General features: G+C 42.9%; 1 protein-coding gene across 3 annotated transcripts; it reads right to left on the reverse strand.

Annotated features, from left to right (window-relative positions):
- Positions 1 to 977: 977 nt before the first annotated feature.
- suds3 (SDS3 homolog, SIN3A corepressor complex component) lies at positions 978 to 15069 on the reverse strand. Of its 3 annotated transcripts, none has more exons than XM_080738055.1 (12): positions 14890 to 15069; positions 11751 to 11820; positions 11212 to 11267; positions 11010 to 11081; positions 10836 to 10855; positions 10499 to 10655; positions 8910 to 9005; positions 8530 to 8591; positions 8398 to 8419; positions 5400 to 5505; positions 3625 to 3709; positions 978 to 2866 (listed from the first exon to the last, which is right to left on the reverse strand). In XM_080738055.1, the coding sequence occupies exons 1-12, from the start codon at positions 14999 to 15001 to the stop codon at positions 2768 to 2770; spliced, it is 957 nt and encodes a 318-aa protein (XP_080594181.1). In that variant the 5' UTR covers positions 15002 to 15069; the 3' UTR covers positions 978 to 2767. The 3 variants fall into 3 exon arrangements, with proteins under 3 accessions (XP_080594181.1, XP_080594180.1, XP_080594182.1); XM_080738054.1 differs by having other exon boundaries at positions 11206 to 11267; XM_080738056.1 differs by lacking the exon at positions 14890 to 15069 and adding an exon at positions 13676 to 13813 and having other exon boundaries at positions 11206 to 11267.
- Positions 15070 to 17740: the final 2671 nt, after the last annotated feature.

Raw genomic sequence — 17740 nt, forward strand, 5'->3', positions numbered from 1 at the left:
CATGTCCAAATTACTCACCTAATCAAAGGTAGTTTTGCATTGTTGAAAGTCTATTCTGTGGTGGGAAACCACTCAGCACCCCACCCAGTCTGTAAAACACACTATTTTTGTCATGAAATAAAATGCATCCAACTCGACCGACGCAGTTATAAGTATTCGGGTGGTGTCCGCGGCGGTCGAGTTGGATGCATTTTATTTCATGACAAAAAATAGTGTATTTTACAGAGTGGGTGGGATGCTGAGAGGTTTCCCATGGAGAATACTTTCAACAACGCAAAACTACCTTTGTTTAGGTGAGTAGCGAAGTAGTTCAGTTTATTTTTATTGAAGTCGAGCGGAGTAGAATTCCAGGTCCTGTATCTGAGGCTGAGCCTGCTTCCTGGCAGAACGTTATGGCCTTATCATAGTGTAGTCTGCGGTGATGGGTTATCACCGTGTGTAGTCTTTTAAAGTCAGAAAACTACAACATTATGTCATTAGCCGCGGTGAAGAGCCATCACCGCAGACCTAGAAATCTCTCCTCTGTTTTTAATTTCAGAGATCTCCCCATCACCGCGTTCACTTATTGGTCAATCTAGACCCCTGGTTTTAGAGGCACAGAAGCGCGGTGATAGGACTTCACCATGAGTCTGTGACTATGATGTCCATCACATTTTTAGGTGATAGCTCTTCACCTCAGACTCTGATGAAGCCTTTAGAGAGACCTGGCTAACGCTCTGGACCAGAGCTAGGTGAAGTGGTGATAAAACCCACCCCACATTTGCATACTGACCCTGATTGGTCCCTCAATACTTCAGAGGGAGTGAAATCGAATCACAACTGACCAGACCAAATCTGCAGGGGTTATTTTTTGCAATGGCAGATTCGTCTGGTTTCCAGGCTACTCTCCCCCCCACACACACACGACAATAAAGATTAAATATTAGAAACATTAAAGAAATCCATATACATTTATTTTTTCCAAAAAGAAACCATGTGTGATGCACTGGATTTTCATTTTCAAAACACAATATTGTACAAAAAGAAAGAAAACAATGAAATGTAGCCTCCAATAATTGACAGCACAAAGTATTCTACTTTGCAACATTTTCTACAACAAAGTAGACAGTAGAAATAATACCTTTCAGTGAACAGACGAACAAGTTCCCAGCCAGGCTCTATACAATCAACCACACATACCCACAGCATCAGATGCTAGATTAGAAAAAAACAAAGGCAACAACAGCAGCAATACCATTATTGCTTCATAATATTTACATTTTATTTTTGAGAATAAAATAAAAAAAAACAGCTCGAGACATGGCTTGAAGATGGCTTCCCTGGACAACTGCAGAGTTGTGCTTCAGAAAATAACATTATGCGTCCATGAGAAATAAGACAAGAAGCAACCGCCATGACAAGCAAGAAGAAATGTCAGCCCAGGGAGAATAGACTGAGGCTGTTGATACCAGGATTGTGAACAGGATAAACCCATTGTTGATCCTAATTGGCTGAGACAACAGGTAAGAGCGAGCTGAAGAGACATCCTTGGGCATGAAAGAGTCTGGGTGTCGGGGCTGAATGACGTAGAGGAGACTACGCGCCAATACCGGAAAGTGACGGTTGCCAAGCAGATACGTAGGTGGATGGAAGATAAGAAGGGAATATCTTAAAAAGTCCTGGAATAAATTCCTTACCAAAGATTTTCTTCACCAATGTGTTTGTAAAGGTGTCCAGTAACACATCCCACAAAGACTGAAATTCAGTTTCCCTAGGAGAATCTGTGACAGTTTCTGAAAGTTGGGGTCCCATTAACTTAACTATACAGGATAAAACACACCATTCTGAATCCATTGCAAGCATCCGTTTTGCACGCGTGATTCCTAAACCCACCAGGCTTGAGTTAAGACCCGCCTCGCGGAAACGCGAGGACTTCCAGGAGTGGCTGAAATCCCTGCCTGACACATGGAGGGTGGATAAAGTCAGAGGCATGAAGACTTGTAGGCCTACTTGAGAAAAGCCTGCATTTGCACAATGCACAAATATTAATTTCTCACTACAGTGCTCAAAATAAACTGTGCAAAAAAAAACTTGAAACTGACTTAATTGTACTGTGCTTAATAAAGGGAAAACTTTGTAACTTTGCTAAAGAGAAAAACGTACTGAGAAAGCTATTAATTTGTCACTACTGTGCTCAAAATAAAAACTCTTACTGATTATCAGTTAAATTGTTATGGTTTGGATATGGCGTTGGGCCTATTATGCTGCGTGTATTATTGTAATGGATCAGTAGGTAGTAGGTATTTTGCACTTGAGCGAGCAGCGCTAACAATCCTGGTGGGTTTAGGAATCACGCGTTTTGTACAAAAAACATTCCTTGGGGTGAAGGTGGCTCCCACAAAACTGTGAAAAGTGATGACTCATCACTAAACCATAGTTTTGTCAGGCGATTCTTTTGGCCAGGGAATTTTTTTCGTGCAAAACGAATGCTTGCAATGGATTCAGAATCATGAAAAAAAAAACAGTTTGACCCCTCACATGCTACTTAAAGCATATTTATTTTGGTGTGTTTTTTCCTGTATATTAAATGGGACCGCAACTTTCAGCAGCTGTCACAGATTCTCCTAGGGAAACTGAATTTCAGTCTTTGTGAGATGTGTTTACAACAACATTGGTGAAGATTTTTTTTTGTAAGGAATTTATTCCAGGATATGACACTATTTCTGAAGATATTCCCTTCTTAGGATGGATGGATGGGCGAACAGATGGAAGTGGGAGAGGTTGCGTTTCATGCGGCCGACCGCCGGCGGATGACAAACGCCCCCCTCTGTAGCTGTCCCAGGTAGATCCTCATCTTTGTGCTGTCGCTCGTCTTCCTCACCCAAATCTGAGGAGGGCAGAAATGAGCAGAAATCTAAATGGAGAAAATCCCTCAATATGGTAACAAGTAGCAAGTGTTCTCGGTTCTACAGCCAAAACGTCTCGCTGTAGACCAGGCATTAGCATTTTTTCTACTGCATGCCAGATCATGGTTAGGGCATTGGAACGTTGTGTTGTTCTGTTCCTCTACCATACCTGGGCGGGTGGTGGATTGTTGGGCACTGCGTCAAAGTGAAAACTTTCCATTTTTGGTGCACTGAATTGGTTCAGCGCTTTCCAAAAGGGCATCACTCTGTTACACTCTGACATGTCTCTCCTCTGTGTCGCTAATCCGGAGCCAAGCAGCTGTACATCTTTTATCTTTATCCCACAATTTTTCTAACCCATTTTTTTCACCCAGTGTCAATTATCTATTGTAATCCTGGGCGCTACACTTCCTCTGCCAACCTGGGGAGAGCAACAGACTGACCTCATGCTTCCTTCTATGCATGAGGAGTCCAAGCCGCTTTTCTGGCTGGCCAGGAGGAGGCAGTATAGAGACCAGGATTACTGCATGTTTTCTTTTGTGAGGGTGCCTACCCTAGGAGACACGGTGAGAACATGCAAACTCCACACAGAAAAGCCCTTTCGCCAACCCCACCAAGGGTGTGGGCACTGATGACTTGGAGGAGAGAATCGAACGCAGGACCTTCTAGCTGTGAGTGCGACAGCGCTACCGACTGCGCCACTGTGCCCTTGTACATAATATGATATTCTGTCTCTCACCTCATTGGTCCCCACCGAACTGATGACACAGCTGATCTTGGTGTTGTCCTTGGACTCCAGGTAGATGGCCTGGCTCTTGTGGTACCTGCGTGCGCACACACACACACACGCGCACACGCACACACACACACACACACACACACACACACACAAAATTGATTATGGTTAAGAGTAAGGCAGCGAGCAGGAAAAGGGAACTTGTGCAGTCGCTGAATGGTTTTCACTGCACACATACTACATAATTGTACCCAGATGAATAGCTCTCCATCCTCCTGAGACTGCTCTACATAGATAATCTGACAGCGGTGTCAAAACAAACACTGTCTTCTTATTCTTATTCTTTTTTAAACAGCACCTAACCGTCACAGGGAGGAGTAGCCAAGCCTCCAGGGTTGACACTGACACCCATAACATTTGATCATTAATGAACCAGGGTGGGATAATGAGGCACACACATTTCTCCCGGCAGTTCCTCACGGTCGCTTGCCTCCGATTGCAGGTGACTGTGCACTGGTTAAAGTGATATTAACCCATTAAGCACTGCAGGACGATTCTACAAATTGGCTTCTAAATCCTAAAGGTTTTCTAATAAGCGTACGCCGTACGCTGCTATGACAGTGGTTCTCAAAACTCTTTCATGTCAAGAGACCACCCAAAATGATATATATTTGGGTGCAAAGTGCTCACTTCGCACTTGAAACGATTATGTAAAGATATGTGCTCATCGTCATTTTGTCCAATCAGAAAAGGGACGTGGATAGGGACGCACATCATCAGTATTTGATACAAAGGAAAAACACTGAATATATTCACATGGTCATACACACAAAATCATGTATTGGAGCGGCTAGCACCGCTCAAACAAATAAAATAAAAAGATATACCTATTATTTCCATGAGGTCTCTATTGTAGCAGACTGTGGCATTGTACACAATTCAGCCACTGTCTTAGACCATTACATTTTCCCTTTTCTATCCAGTAGCTCTTAAGTACACAAATAACACCAACCATCAACCATAAGTACTTGAAGTGATATGAGTATGGCCATGTGGCCATCTAGTGGTTTTGTACAGTATTACAGTCCCAGATCACCTGTGAGGCCTAGGTCTGTGGTTGTCAAAAGAAAGAATCAAGAACGATGTGTTCATTTCTTTAAAAGGTTACATTCATGCTTTTGTTCTCCCCTCCCCGAGCCCTGCACACAGGACGGCACACTCTGACAGCGGACAGAGTGATTCATTTGCAATCTGAATTGAAATAAGAACTATTGTTTTGTTGTGTTAATGTGATTGTGTTTGTCGTTCCTGAACAAAAGACTTGTAGTGACCAGTTAGTATGCCCCATTTAAGTATGAAAGAAATAAAGTATATGCGCGTGGGTCCAGCCTCCTTCACAATGGCCAATGGAGTGAACGGACAGTAATGGTTGCCCCATTATTTAACTATGAAAGGAATAATTATGACAATGGACAGCTTATGATTGTCAGGTTGTTGCGACGAGTGAGACATGCGCTTCTTTGCACGAGTGAACAAATCATTTGAACTGATCATTGCCGTGAACGCGAACAAAATTATTCTTTCACTTAAATGAACGGTTTTGCCCACCAATAGCTCACAACTGCTATTTTTGTAAACGTTTTGAAAAATCATCAATTTCATAATAATTTCTTCTTCTTTTACACAAATCTACTCTTCTGACTGGCCTAGGTTATATGTAGGAGATAGACTCTGCGATACTATGTGCTTGACTCATAGGGTGAAAAAGAACAAAGTACCATCTTTTGTCGTAGTAGAGTTTCCCCTCCTCGATGCGAGCCTCGTAGCGCTGGGAGGGGCTCTCCATGGGAGTGGTGGGGAGGTGATCTGGGGATGAGGGGGAGACTGGCAGAGGAAATAGCAGGTGTTAAATCTAGTTCCCAATGGGTATGTGAAACAAAAGTAGTAAATCAATTGCTCAAAGCATGCTGAATAATGCTCAATTCGTTATGCTGCGAGATGCGTGACTGACTGGAAACTTGCATGGTGTTAACTCATTTAATGCTGTCAAACGAGTTGCACGAGTTGCAATGCTCCACGCTGCCACCGACGAGTTGCACGAGTTGCTTATTTTCTTTTACTCTGGATGGCGCTGTTGGCTAGCTTATTGGTCACCAATTATTTCCGGGGGAAGCCGGAAGGTCACCTGACACGTTGATCAAAAAAGGAAAATGCCACATATTGTTAGTCTATGGGACGAGTGAGGAAATGAGGTGGACGCGGAAACGGCTATGTTTTGAGTGGATCGTCGCGAGTGGACAGGGATTATTTTCCAACTCCAAGACACCCGTGAGCAAATCGGAGCAACGTGGAATATTCTATGATTTTTTAAAGGTTAGTGAAAATCTCTGAAAGCGTGGCAGGGAACGACATACCATAAATCCTCAAATAGTGTCCCAGGCTTTTATTTGTTTCAACTGTAGCGGGTACCAGGTTTTTATTGGAAGGAGGCATATACTATATACTAAGAGAGAGGTTTATATTTCTATTTTTCAAACGGATCAGAATGAATTAATGACCATTTTGTGTCAGTTTGAACCCAGTAAAATGTACTGGGTTCATTTATTGAAACCAAGTACTATATAAAAGTAACAGTGCAGTTACAGGTGGCCACTGGTCATTTTAACTTAACAGTCAAGTTCAGCTGCAAAGCTTACAAAAGATGGCATTTCCCACAATAACATTAATGCAGCTTGAGCTTACTGTACATGAACACAATTAATCAATTTAGTGCAAATTATAACTTCAACTGAGGGGTACGCTCACAATAAGAGACAGGAGAGAGGAAGAGGAGGAAGTAAAAATATACAATAGACAAACTTCTTGCCTCCATCACTCACTGTTGGGTAGATTTCCTCTTAAAGTTGTGTCTAAAATTCCTTGCTAACTGTCTTTCTCCCTCCTCCAGTATGCTCCGCCGCATACCGCAAAATGTCCCCCTTTGAACGTTACATCAAACTTGCGTCTCTGTCAAGCAGCTCTGTGTTTTTGTGTTGTGCTGCACCAGGAAGTATGAGGACAGGGGCGAGTCACGCGGTATCAAAGTAAACATCTAGTGACTTTTAAATAAGGGGGAAAAAGAGGCATGTATTTGGAGACAGGCTTTTTCCATTGTCATGACATGAAATAAAGAATAATTCAAAGGGAAATCAGACTATCAAATTAACTAATATGATTGATGACGTCACAACGTGCCCAGGGTATATCTTATTTTGTAAGTATGCCCCCGCATTTATACCCATATAATATGGGCAACATTCTTAGATGTGATGCTGTTGGGGTCACAGTTAATGAGGTCCACAAAGCAATTGAACAGCTAGCTGTTAACAAAGCTAGTGGCTCTGATAAGATCACTGATGAGCACCTTAAACATGCCAGTCCTAAGGTTGCTGTTCTGCATGCCATATGTTTTACTGGGCTCATGACGCATGGCCTGTTGCCTCAATCTATGTTGTCTGTCACTCTGGTGCCGGTAATTAAGGACAAAGCAGGCAAGGTGGGGAGCTTGGATAAATATAGACCAATAGCTCTAGCCAGTGTTATGTCCAAGGTCCTTGAAAGAGTCTTACTAGATCGACTGTGTTTCTATTTTGGTTCCACTGACAATCAGTTTGGGTTTAAGGCCAAGCAAGCATGGGACTGATTTATGTATGCATGATGATGATGATAATGTAATATATAATATCTACTGTACTGTTGTACGGCTTCTCCTTCCCTACGCTCCCACTGCACAGAGATACGTTTCCTCTGTCCCTTCCTTCTTCCCCCAGTAGTTTGTTTATGCTTATTTGTTGAAATGATGAAAATCACTATGGTGAATTACCACCCCCGCTGTTGGGCGGTTGGATGCTGGATTTTACCCCGGGCAGCAGGGAGCTTAAGTCGGCCACATAGGGTGGCGGTGTTTGCTGACAATTTATGTTGAGGTCACTTCCTCATTTTCATGGGCTGTTATGGAAGTGCGAGGGGGGAATTCACCAATCCATCTGTGATATACGCCTCGACCTGCTTTCAGACAGTTTTTTACTAAAACCACCTGATGAATTGTATTATAATGATAATTTTCGGAGGCATGACATGACACCTTTAACTGCTTGTTTCAACAACGCCCCCGGTCATTAATAGAAGGCAGTTTTTTTTATTGAATAGAGGTCACTATCAGAGGATTTACGGTAAGTCGAAAAACAATGTTGGCAGTCAATTAGTTAAAGGTCTACCGAGCAATCTTCGTTCCTACTCTCACCTATGGTCATGGAGTGTGGGTCATGACCGAAAGTATAAGGTCGCGGGTACAAGCGGCCGAAAAGAGTTTTCTCAGACGGGTGGCTGGCATCTCTCTTAGGAGAGGGCACACTGGAAATCTCTGTTGCAACTGTTACCCCCGCGACCCGATTCCGGATAAGCGGTTGCAGATGGAAGGATGGATGGATGGATGAATCTGTGATCCAAATGAACAAAAAGGGTAGCCCCGATACGAACAAGAAACACAGGATTGGAACCTGCAATCACTCCGAGTGTTTCTAATGGCTTTTAATGTTTTCTTATGGTGTAAAGTTTGTATTAGTTTATATTTTGGTCATATCCGTTAGCATTTTAGAAAAAAAGCCCATATTTTAAATCGGCTGAGAAACAGACAAAATTCTCAAACTCTTAAAATGATGTACATTATGTGAATATACCTTATGGTGAACAAGATTGCCCACCAATAGCTCATAGTGAACTTTAATTCTGACATACCTGGTCGCTTTGGTGACTTCAGCTGTGAAGAGAATGTGTAGAAACATTTAAATCAAACTGTATGTGATAAGAAAATAAATAAAGACTCTGGCCAAGGCCAATGTGTCAGTATTTAAAAAACAATGACGTTACCTTATTCAGTGTTCTTAGATCTTCTGTGATCTGATCATCTGTTAGCAAGTAATTTAACTGAGGTACGGTCAGTTAGGGAAAGCAACATGGGGCAGAAACAAAACGGTGCACGGATCATCTGCAGACAACAACGTATCGTCATCAGCACTGGCTGGCGCTATAGCCAACTAGAACTGCACTCTGTCGAGGTGCCAACCTGCATCTTGTGCACAAGTAGGCCATGTGTGGCCTACTTGTGCGCCAGCAGAGCGCGCCATGAGGTGCGCTCACCACTGACAGATGTCAAAACAAACAGTTCAAATATGGAGAAAGCGGGTTTCTGCCAAACAACAGCGCTGATAAGCAGAAGTGTTTTTTGTTCATGTGAATGTGAAGGATATCAGGTGCGGGTTTTCTTCGTTTGTCTGGAATGGGGACAGGGTCGTTAGGTCTCCTCCTCAACTTCCTGGTCATGATGGGTTTGACCTCCATGGAATCTGCACGTTCACATACATCACAGCAAGAAGACATGTGATTGGGTTAGATCAACTTAGATGGGGAAACGAACTAAACATTAATGTACAAACTGAGAGTTAAATTACCACTAGAGATTACCATGTACATTTTTGGTGTATATATGAAGAACATGAAGGAAAACCGAATTTCCCCGAGTCATATCCAAAGGTCCAGGCTGCCACGCCCGAGTTCGACAAGTTGCTTATTTTTTTACTCTGGATGACACTGTCCGCTAGCTTATGGGTCACCATTACTTCCGGGGTAAACGAAAGGTCACCCGACACTGACACGATGACATCACCAGAAGGATCGTAAATATAGGCCTAGACGAGTAGCCAGACTGGAGCGGAGGGCACAAGACCAAAGGGGGTGGAGGAGTTTCATCAATGGCCTATCATCGCCTATTTATGTTACTAAGGGAGGAAAGGCCTAAGTAAGAGTAGTCAAACCAAAGTTCTATGTTACCAGTAGGTGATGGGATAATCTCCTAGTAGTCGAGTATAAGATCCAACCAGAGCTAAATCACTGTATAGTGAATACACAACACAATCACGGTGCATCACTGCATAACCAACATTCAGCACCAAAGTGATAAATGGTCACTCTGTTATGGCCATTCTAAACAGGGACTTAATAAAATACTCTTCCAGCCAGACCATGAATACTGCTGTTATGTATGTATTTTAGCTGTGTTGTCAGAGTGGCAAAGGCACATTTACATTGTATGCTAATTTAATGGACCATTATGTTATCTTATGGGGAACTGGCCAACATCAAATCGCAATTTGCAGCAATATCTGGTTTCCCGAATATAACGGCTGCAACCAAGTGCTGCTGCACTCACATGGCACTAATGGCACTAACTATGAAAGTGTTTTGGTTAACTAAAGTATAAATGTTCTTTCTATAAAACGTCTGAATAATCTTTGACCATGGGAATATGATTCGGGCAAATTTAGCCACTCGATGCTCTGGCTCAACCCATGATGACTCATTTAATCTGAGACAAAGCAGCACAGGGAACAGACTTCAGACTGGACGATGGCTGGCTTCTCTGTAAGTTGACAGTTAGATGGCCTGAATGGATGGTACCTGTACATTCATAAGTTCAGTGGCCTTGTAGTAGTCCCTGCGACTGTGACATACTAGCGTCATGTTCAGGGGGTGTGCTTGTACATCAAGCTGCCTCACGCTAAGGAAACAGGAGATAGCCTCCTGCCCTATGGGCCTCAAGGCTCGGCAAGGCTTACTTATCCATAACCTAGCCATTGTAAAAACAGAAGTATTTAACTAATTTCAACAAGGCCTTCAGAGCAAAAGCCACGAACACAATTTCATCAGTAGCCTTCGTAAGAAAAACAAGCTGAAAGTGAAGTGAAACTTCTCATACTAATGGTGGAAATATAAACGTGTCCCCATCTCGACATCCACCCACAACTAGCCCCCTGACTTTTCCCCTCAGGTTGCCCCATACCGCCTGTCAGCTCCATCGTTAATTTCTCATTCTCGATCATCTTCTTCTTCTCCTCCAGCTCTGCGATTAAGTTCTCCTTCAGCTCAACCTTCTTGTCATCAAACTCCTTCACAGCCGCCTTCTTCTCTTTGATGTAGTTCCTCTCCACCTGCTCTGTCTGCAGAAGAGAAATGGGGGGAGGAGGATGGAGTGGGGGAGCGCAACGAGACACAGTGGAAAGAGGGGATCAGAACCGAAGAGACTGAGGTGAGGTGTGTTCGCCTTAGAAGTTGCAATCCCAATTGTGAAATGTCAAGTGCCATAAACTGCAGCAGTCGGTGACATCCAACGTGCTTACCTCAAGCTGGAGAAACAAATCTGCGGAGACAGAAAGGAAAATGCTGTTAACAAAACATCTTGCTGCAGTTCACGTTTTGAGGAGAAAGAAAAAAGGATATCAACGTTGTACAAGTGTGTAAAACCAAGCAAATGCAAGGTTGTGCTCTACTCTCCCAGTGTTACTGAAACCTACCCGCATTGCGGAGCCTCTCTTTGTACTGCTGGTCTAACTTCTTCATTCTCTTCTGATACTCTTGTAGTGTGCCTGCAACAAAATTATTTTTATTAACACAGCACCAACCCACTATCCACTGGTTCTATTCTTGAAAATCTATAATCTCTTACTGAAAGAGATCAATGAGTGCAAAATTAATAGAAATTCTTCTTGCCTTTACCTTCCTGTAATTGCTGAAGCTGTCTTTTCAAGGAGGCCAGTTTGTCTTGGTACATCCTGCAACAAACATCGATCAAAGAGCTGAACACACTGAACTCATTCACTGTCTACAACGGTAACAAAACAGTCAGACCTCGCACATACTTAATCATTTTCTATTCACTTAAAACATTTTACACTGCCCAAAATAGAACACATCCGCCAGGGTGCAGTTTCAGAATATTCCATGAAATCTTCTATTGGTTGGCATGATATGGGTTGGGTTTTCATTTCATCATGCTCGTTAAAATCATTCAGTGGATATCTGCAGATGGAGGCACTGTCATCCTCAGAGGTCATGAACCATGATGAATGAAGCCTCAGAATGGTTTTGTATTTAATGGCATTTTCTTTGGACTCAAAGTGGTACCAGGAAAATGCAATTCATGGTCAAACGGTGCCAAGAAGCCAGCTTTTCAATATAGTATGGATGTCTAATTTCCTGAGTCGTGCCTTTATTTTTGGCAGCTTTATGAATGTGATTAATAATAAGACACTTACTGTTCTTTGATTTCCACATAATCATCCTCATCGTGCTTGGCCAGGTCAGTTTCACTGGCATCCTCGGTGTCTGGAAAGATGCGAGACAGTCTGTGAGATGTCAGTCAAACAGAGACAGATATATCTCGCATGCACACGCACACGCACACACGCACACAATTCCAATCAGCTTCTTGTGCATTTCTGTCCAGCAGATCTTTGCAGTCAGCTCATAGGGTGCCAACTACGTACGCACTCCATGCACGGAAGTCGTCGAAGAGGCGGGCCGAATGCAGCTAAAGCCTGGTTTATACTTAGTTGCATGCATTAAGTAGCAGATCTACAGGCTCACAACACGTCACATTCAGTTGTGAGCTTGTAGATCTGCTATTTGCCGAGCCTGACAGCGGCAGGGAACCAAGTATAAATGAGGCTTAAACCAGCCTTGCCAACATGCTATGAGATGAAGTTGAAGGCGAGACGACAGAGCTGCGTGGATCCACACAACGTGCGTGGCACCAGGCGGCGAGCGAATGGCACCGCTATTATACATCTGACAGTTCAGATGTTCCACGTATAGATGACAGACAGCAGTGGTGTAACTGTAAAGTAACTAAGTAGATTTACTTAAGTACTGTACTTAAGTACAATTTTGAGGCATTTGTACTTTGAGTATTTCCAATTTCCTATACTTTCACTTCTACTCCACTACATCTCGGATCCAAATATTGCAGTTTTACTACACTACAATTATTTGAAAACTTTTAGTTACTAGTTACTTTGCAGATATAAATGATTATATTATAAAACACACATTAATCCACTTTAACCCTATTTTATACCTAGTAGGTAGATCTTGTAGGTCTGCAGGAAATTGCCAGTCTTCAAGCTCACAACGCGTCATGTTGTGAGCTTGTAGATCTGCCATTTTCAAACATTTTGCACTTTTACTTTTGGTTAGGGACGCGAACCACTGTTGCCTAAAACTGGGACCCTAAAAGGTATTTTTTGATGCCAAAACGTTTGTACTTTTACTCAAGTACATTTTGAATTCCAGACTTTTACTTGTAAGTTTAAACAGAGTATTTCTATACTGCAGTACAGAACTTCTGAGTAAAAATTGAGTACTTTTCCCACCACTGACAGACAGACAGACAGACAGACAGACACATCCCCAGATCATCATCGCTCAGACCATCTGATTCAATCATTCTGAAGTCTGAACTGAACAACACCGAACCTTCGAAGCACATTATCATACTGTATGTAATCCCAGTGCCACTTCCACGGGTCCCCCCCGTGGATCATGTCAACGCCGTTTGCCGCATGGACGCCGGGCCGGTCGGTCGGTGGGATTAAAGTGTCTCTCTCACGCACACGTCACGCAGACACTTTCGTGTCCCACTGCCTGAGTCCCCCTGACTACAGCAACTCCTGTCTGTCCGGTGCTAACGTTAGCATGTTAACATCATCAGCGAGGGGCGAGAGAGTAGAAGCGATGTGAGAGAGAGAGACTGCGAGTCGAAGTCGGGCCGACGAGACAACGCAACTCACCGGCACAAGTTTTAGAGAACCAGCCCAATATGGGAAATGGAAGATAACGTTGTACCATGTCTTTTTTTTTATTTTATCAATTCAAGGCCCCGGCAGACAAAGCTGACACAGCAGCTTTTCGGTGACCAGCAGGCAGCACAGCTGAGCTGAGCCTCCGTCCGTGCCGTGCCCGGCATTGATAAGCGTTAGCTCCAAGTTAGCACCCAGCATTTAAACGTTTTTCTTTTTAGCTTCGCTGGTCGTGTTAAACACGACGGCCACCGATCAGTGAGCTAAAATAATCTAGCTAGGCCGATTAGCCAAAAAAGACACCGTGGAAAGAAAAGCTCACAAGAAAATACATGGTTTGGATATAGTAGTTTGTCCTAAACTGTAATACTAACTAAACCAACCTCCTCGCTGTGCTGTCATGTCATCCCCCCTCTCTCTCTCTCCTGTGCGTGTGTCAGTCTGTGTCTCTCATTCAGTCATAGTGGACGTTAAAGGACGGACAACAGAAGACAGACAGGTCTACTGACATTGGGCAGAGAGAGGCGAGAAGGTTTCGGTTGCGGTCCTGTGTGTGTGTGTGTGTGTGTGTGTGTGTGTGTGTGTGTGTGTGTACTCTGTCCTGTCCTCCTGTGACTGTGTGTGTGTGTGTGTGTGTGTGTGTGTGTGTGTGTGTGTGTATAGTCCTCTCTTGCATTGCTGGGAACGAACGACACGCAAACTATGTGGATGAAAACAAAAGAACAGCTCGATCTATATAAGCTAACAACACGTCGCAACTTGTAGATCTGATCTTATTGTTTTTTATATGGCATTTTTATTAATTACCGAATGGAGCATTGCGACTATCTACATAATAGCCACGCGAGATCGAGAGGCTTTCGTTGGTCATTTAAGTCGCGAGATAAAACAAAAATTACATTTCCAATTGAGAAAATGGGAGGGGATTGGGGAATATATTTTTTGCCAGCAGTCTGCGGTGTTTGGCAACACCGTTCAGCGGGTTAAACATTACAATATTGAATTAGGATAGTGTACGGGAGAGAGCCGGAGGATGGACGTGTTTGAATGTATAACTCTTATTAAAAACTCCCAGAGACTCTTTGAGTCGAGTAGACCTTTTAATTGCATTGGTTTTCAACCACTGGTCCTTGAGGGGGTCCCAGGAGTTCCACAGGTATGGAGAGTTGGTAACCAAATGGACCCTTAGATCTTTAACTCGCGCTCAAGAGTTAAATTGTTGTTAAATATGCGCATTCATTAATTTACATTGAATTAGTCTACGAAATTCAATGTAATGTGTTACACTCGTAATTGTTATTTTAATCAACGTTGGCCTGTTATCTCTATTATATGGTACCAACATCACCAAGCAAGCATGGAATTGAGGACAAAATCTGATCCAACCACAACAAAATATTCGTACGTTTTGGGTCTGAGAGGCTAAATCTCATCAAACGGTGGTCCGTGGCTCACATTCCAAATAAATAATGAGCCTTGACATGAAAAGGGTTGAAAACCACTCGTTTATTGCTTTCATAAGTCTCTGATTCTGATTTCCATTCCGTGTCCAGCAAGTAGACTGAGCCCAGATGGTCAGCACAGTTTTGTTTTTTACCTTCTTCAGAGTCTCTTGCTCTGAAACTGCGATCGTCCTCCTCATCCACGCTGTCCAGCTCTTCCTCGTCGTTGTAATAATCCACCATGGGCGATAGTAACGTCGATGCCATAATAGCGTCGTTGCAAAAAAATGTAAACAAAGGGCAAAAAATAAACAATCTTTATTTGTGTTTTTGGAGGCTTGCTTGGAACAGCGCCTACAACTGCCAGGACCCCCCCCCCGCGAACCGAGCTGTCCGACGATACGCCTGAACACATTATACACATTACTGAGTGAAGTGAAGTCTATCACTTGGTTCTTCGAAATGGCCGTGGAAGTTTAATCGCTGAATTATTGTCGCTTTTGATGTATGTGATTAATTCTCATTTACATGTTTTAGGCTAACATTGAATGTAGAGATCGAAGCAGGCGTGCCGTAGGCACCTGCCTTGTTGGTAATAATAAAGACTAGCTGTGGACTACAATCGCTACAACCTAATCATGCTTGCACATTAGTTTGATGATGGCCAAACGTGAAAATCACTTTTAAATGCACCTGCGTTATCCAAACCCCTCCCTCCCCTCCACCTTTTTATTTGTATTTTTATTACTGAATTTAATGTGAGCTATATCTATCCTAGTGCATATAGCCTATTGCTACTGACAGAAAACCCTGCTTTACTTGTAGGGAAAACAATTAACAAAAACTATGTTTCTGGACTTTTAAGTCTACCTTCAATTACAGTACAGTGACCACACCTAGATTGATTAGAATACAAGAAAAATAACAGGCATATCACACTAAATAGCACTAAAATTCCATAAACCACCACCACACTTTCTAAGCAATGGGATGTGTAAAACACTTTCAAATGTCGCCTCGGTGGCCTCTGCTTTTTCATGGTTCTCAAAGAGGGGTCTGGGGACCCCCAGAGGTCCTTGAGCGGGGTAGGCTACCAGGTGATCCAACAATATTATTTAATAGGCCTATTAGCATCAAATGTGTTTACTTTTAACCATTTGAATATAGCCGATCAACAAGTTGTTTTGTGAGCAACAAGCTCACAATATATTCCGATGGGGGTTTGCTGCCGATACATATTTTGGGGGTCCTTAACCTGAAAAGGTATGAGAACCGCTGGTCTACATCAAAATATAACTAAGAGTAAGACGCCCTAAGGGCGAGAAGCTGCGAGGTTGCGCACAGGGGCGTGTACACATGGGCGCTTTGGCATATACCCTTCTGCTGAACTGGTCAAGTCATCACTGTGATGTCAGAACAGGTCAGCTATATCCATATATGGAGGTCAGATGTAGAGGTATTGACCAGCTACATATATGGAGATCTAGGTGATGATCCAGTCGTCTCCATGTATGGATATAAAGGGTTTGATGAGGTCATTGTCGTGATCTTCATATATGGAGATCCTGGTGATGATAGTCAGCTGTCTTGATTTGCAAATGAATTCTGTCTTGGCCATATGGAGCGTCCATATATGGGCATTCCCAGGTATGGGCTTATTATTGATGACATCAGGGATCTCCATATATGAGCATGGATGCAGGTGATGATAGTCAGCAGTCTTAACAGTCAACAATGTGATGTCAGAACAGAGAGTTGAGCCAGAAGGCAAAGCTCTCTGTCTACCAAGTAATCTTCGTTCCTCTCACCTACAGTATGAAGTGTGGGTCATGACTGAAAGCATAAGGTCGAGGGTACAAGCGGATGGCCGGTTCTCAGACGGATAGCTGGCATCTCCCTTACAGATAAGGTGAGAGGTTCAGTCACCCGAGAGAGACTTTGAGTAGAATCTCTGCTCCTTCGCTTGGAAAGGAGACCGTTTAGGTGGTTCGCGCATCTAGTACGGATGCCTCCAGAGTCCTGAACGTCTCCCCAGTCATATGCACGTCCCACTGGGAAACTAATGGAAACAACAAGGACTTTCTTTTCGTGTTATCCTTTTATCCCAAGTGTTTTCCGTATGGAGTTGAGGCATTACATTTTGTTTGATTCGGTTCCATAGATAAATATTGTGGAAATGATAATCTGCAAGCTCACACCACTGGCCAATGTTTCTATAGCATAGTTTGTTGATAGTTTGAAATTGTCACTTCACTGTCATCTGGGACCCCCACCACCACCACCACCACCAAAGAAAGGAGAAAAGGGAAGAAATAAATCATGTGGGGGTCCATTTGGTTCCATTTGTACACCATTTGTACACTCTAGTTACAGCCACATTGAGGGTCCATCTGGTTTCTAACTATTCGTCATTATCTGGGGACCCCCTGGACAGGGTAGTGGCTGTAAGAAGTGATGTTGCTGTCCTTATGCCTTCAGGTGTCCAATTGTGGTGATGACAACATTTTGGCAGCTGAAGACATCACATAACACATAATGCATATTCTTGAGTGATCAATATTGGTGTATTAAATCAAACAGGGTGTCAAGGACGGTGAACCATTAAATAGTTATTATGTAACAATTTTATTTTAACCATTCAACAAACTATTTTCTTTTTCTTTTTTTTTTACTGAGTGGGTGTAATCTAAAAATGAAACATAATAAATACTATTGTACCTTGTTCGAAGGCTGTTTGGTTGTATAATCTCCTGAGTTTGTCTGCAATTGCACAGCAATAATGCGTTATTTAAAAGAACTAAACTAAACTAAAAGTATTTTTAAAAGTAAGAAGTACTCCAGTACTTTAACTTATGTACACATTTGACTGAGAAACGGTCACTTGTAGTGGAGAAATATTTGACCGGTCCAGGAAGATCTACAATTCTCCACAGTGGATTTGTCTTGTCCACCACTGACGCTGTACACACATCTTTCCACTAGAGGGTGCTGCAACCCAACTCAACT

The sequence above is a fragment of the Nannobrachium achirus genome (assembly GCF_963921795.1).
Source record: "Nannobrachium achirus genome assembly, chromosome: 12".
NCBI lineage: Eukaryota > Metazoa > Chordata > Actinopteri > Myctophiformes > Myctophidae > Nannobrachium > Nannobrachium achirus.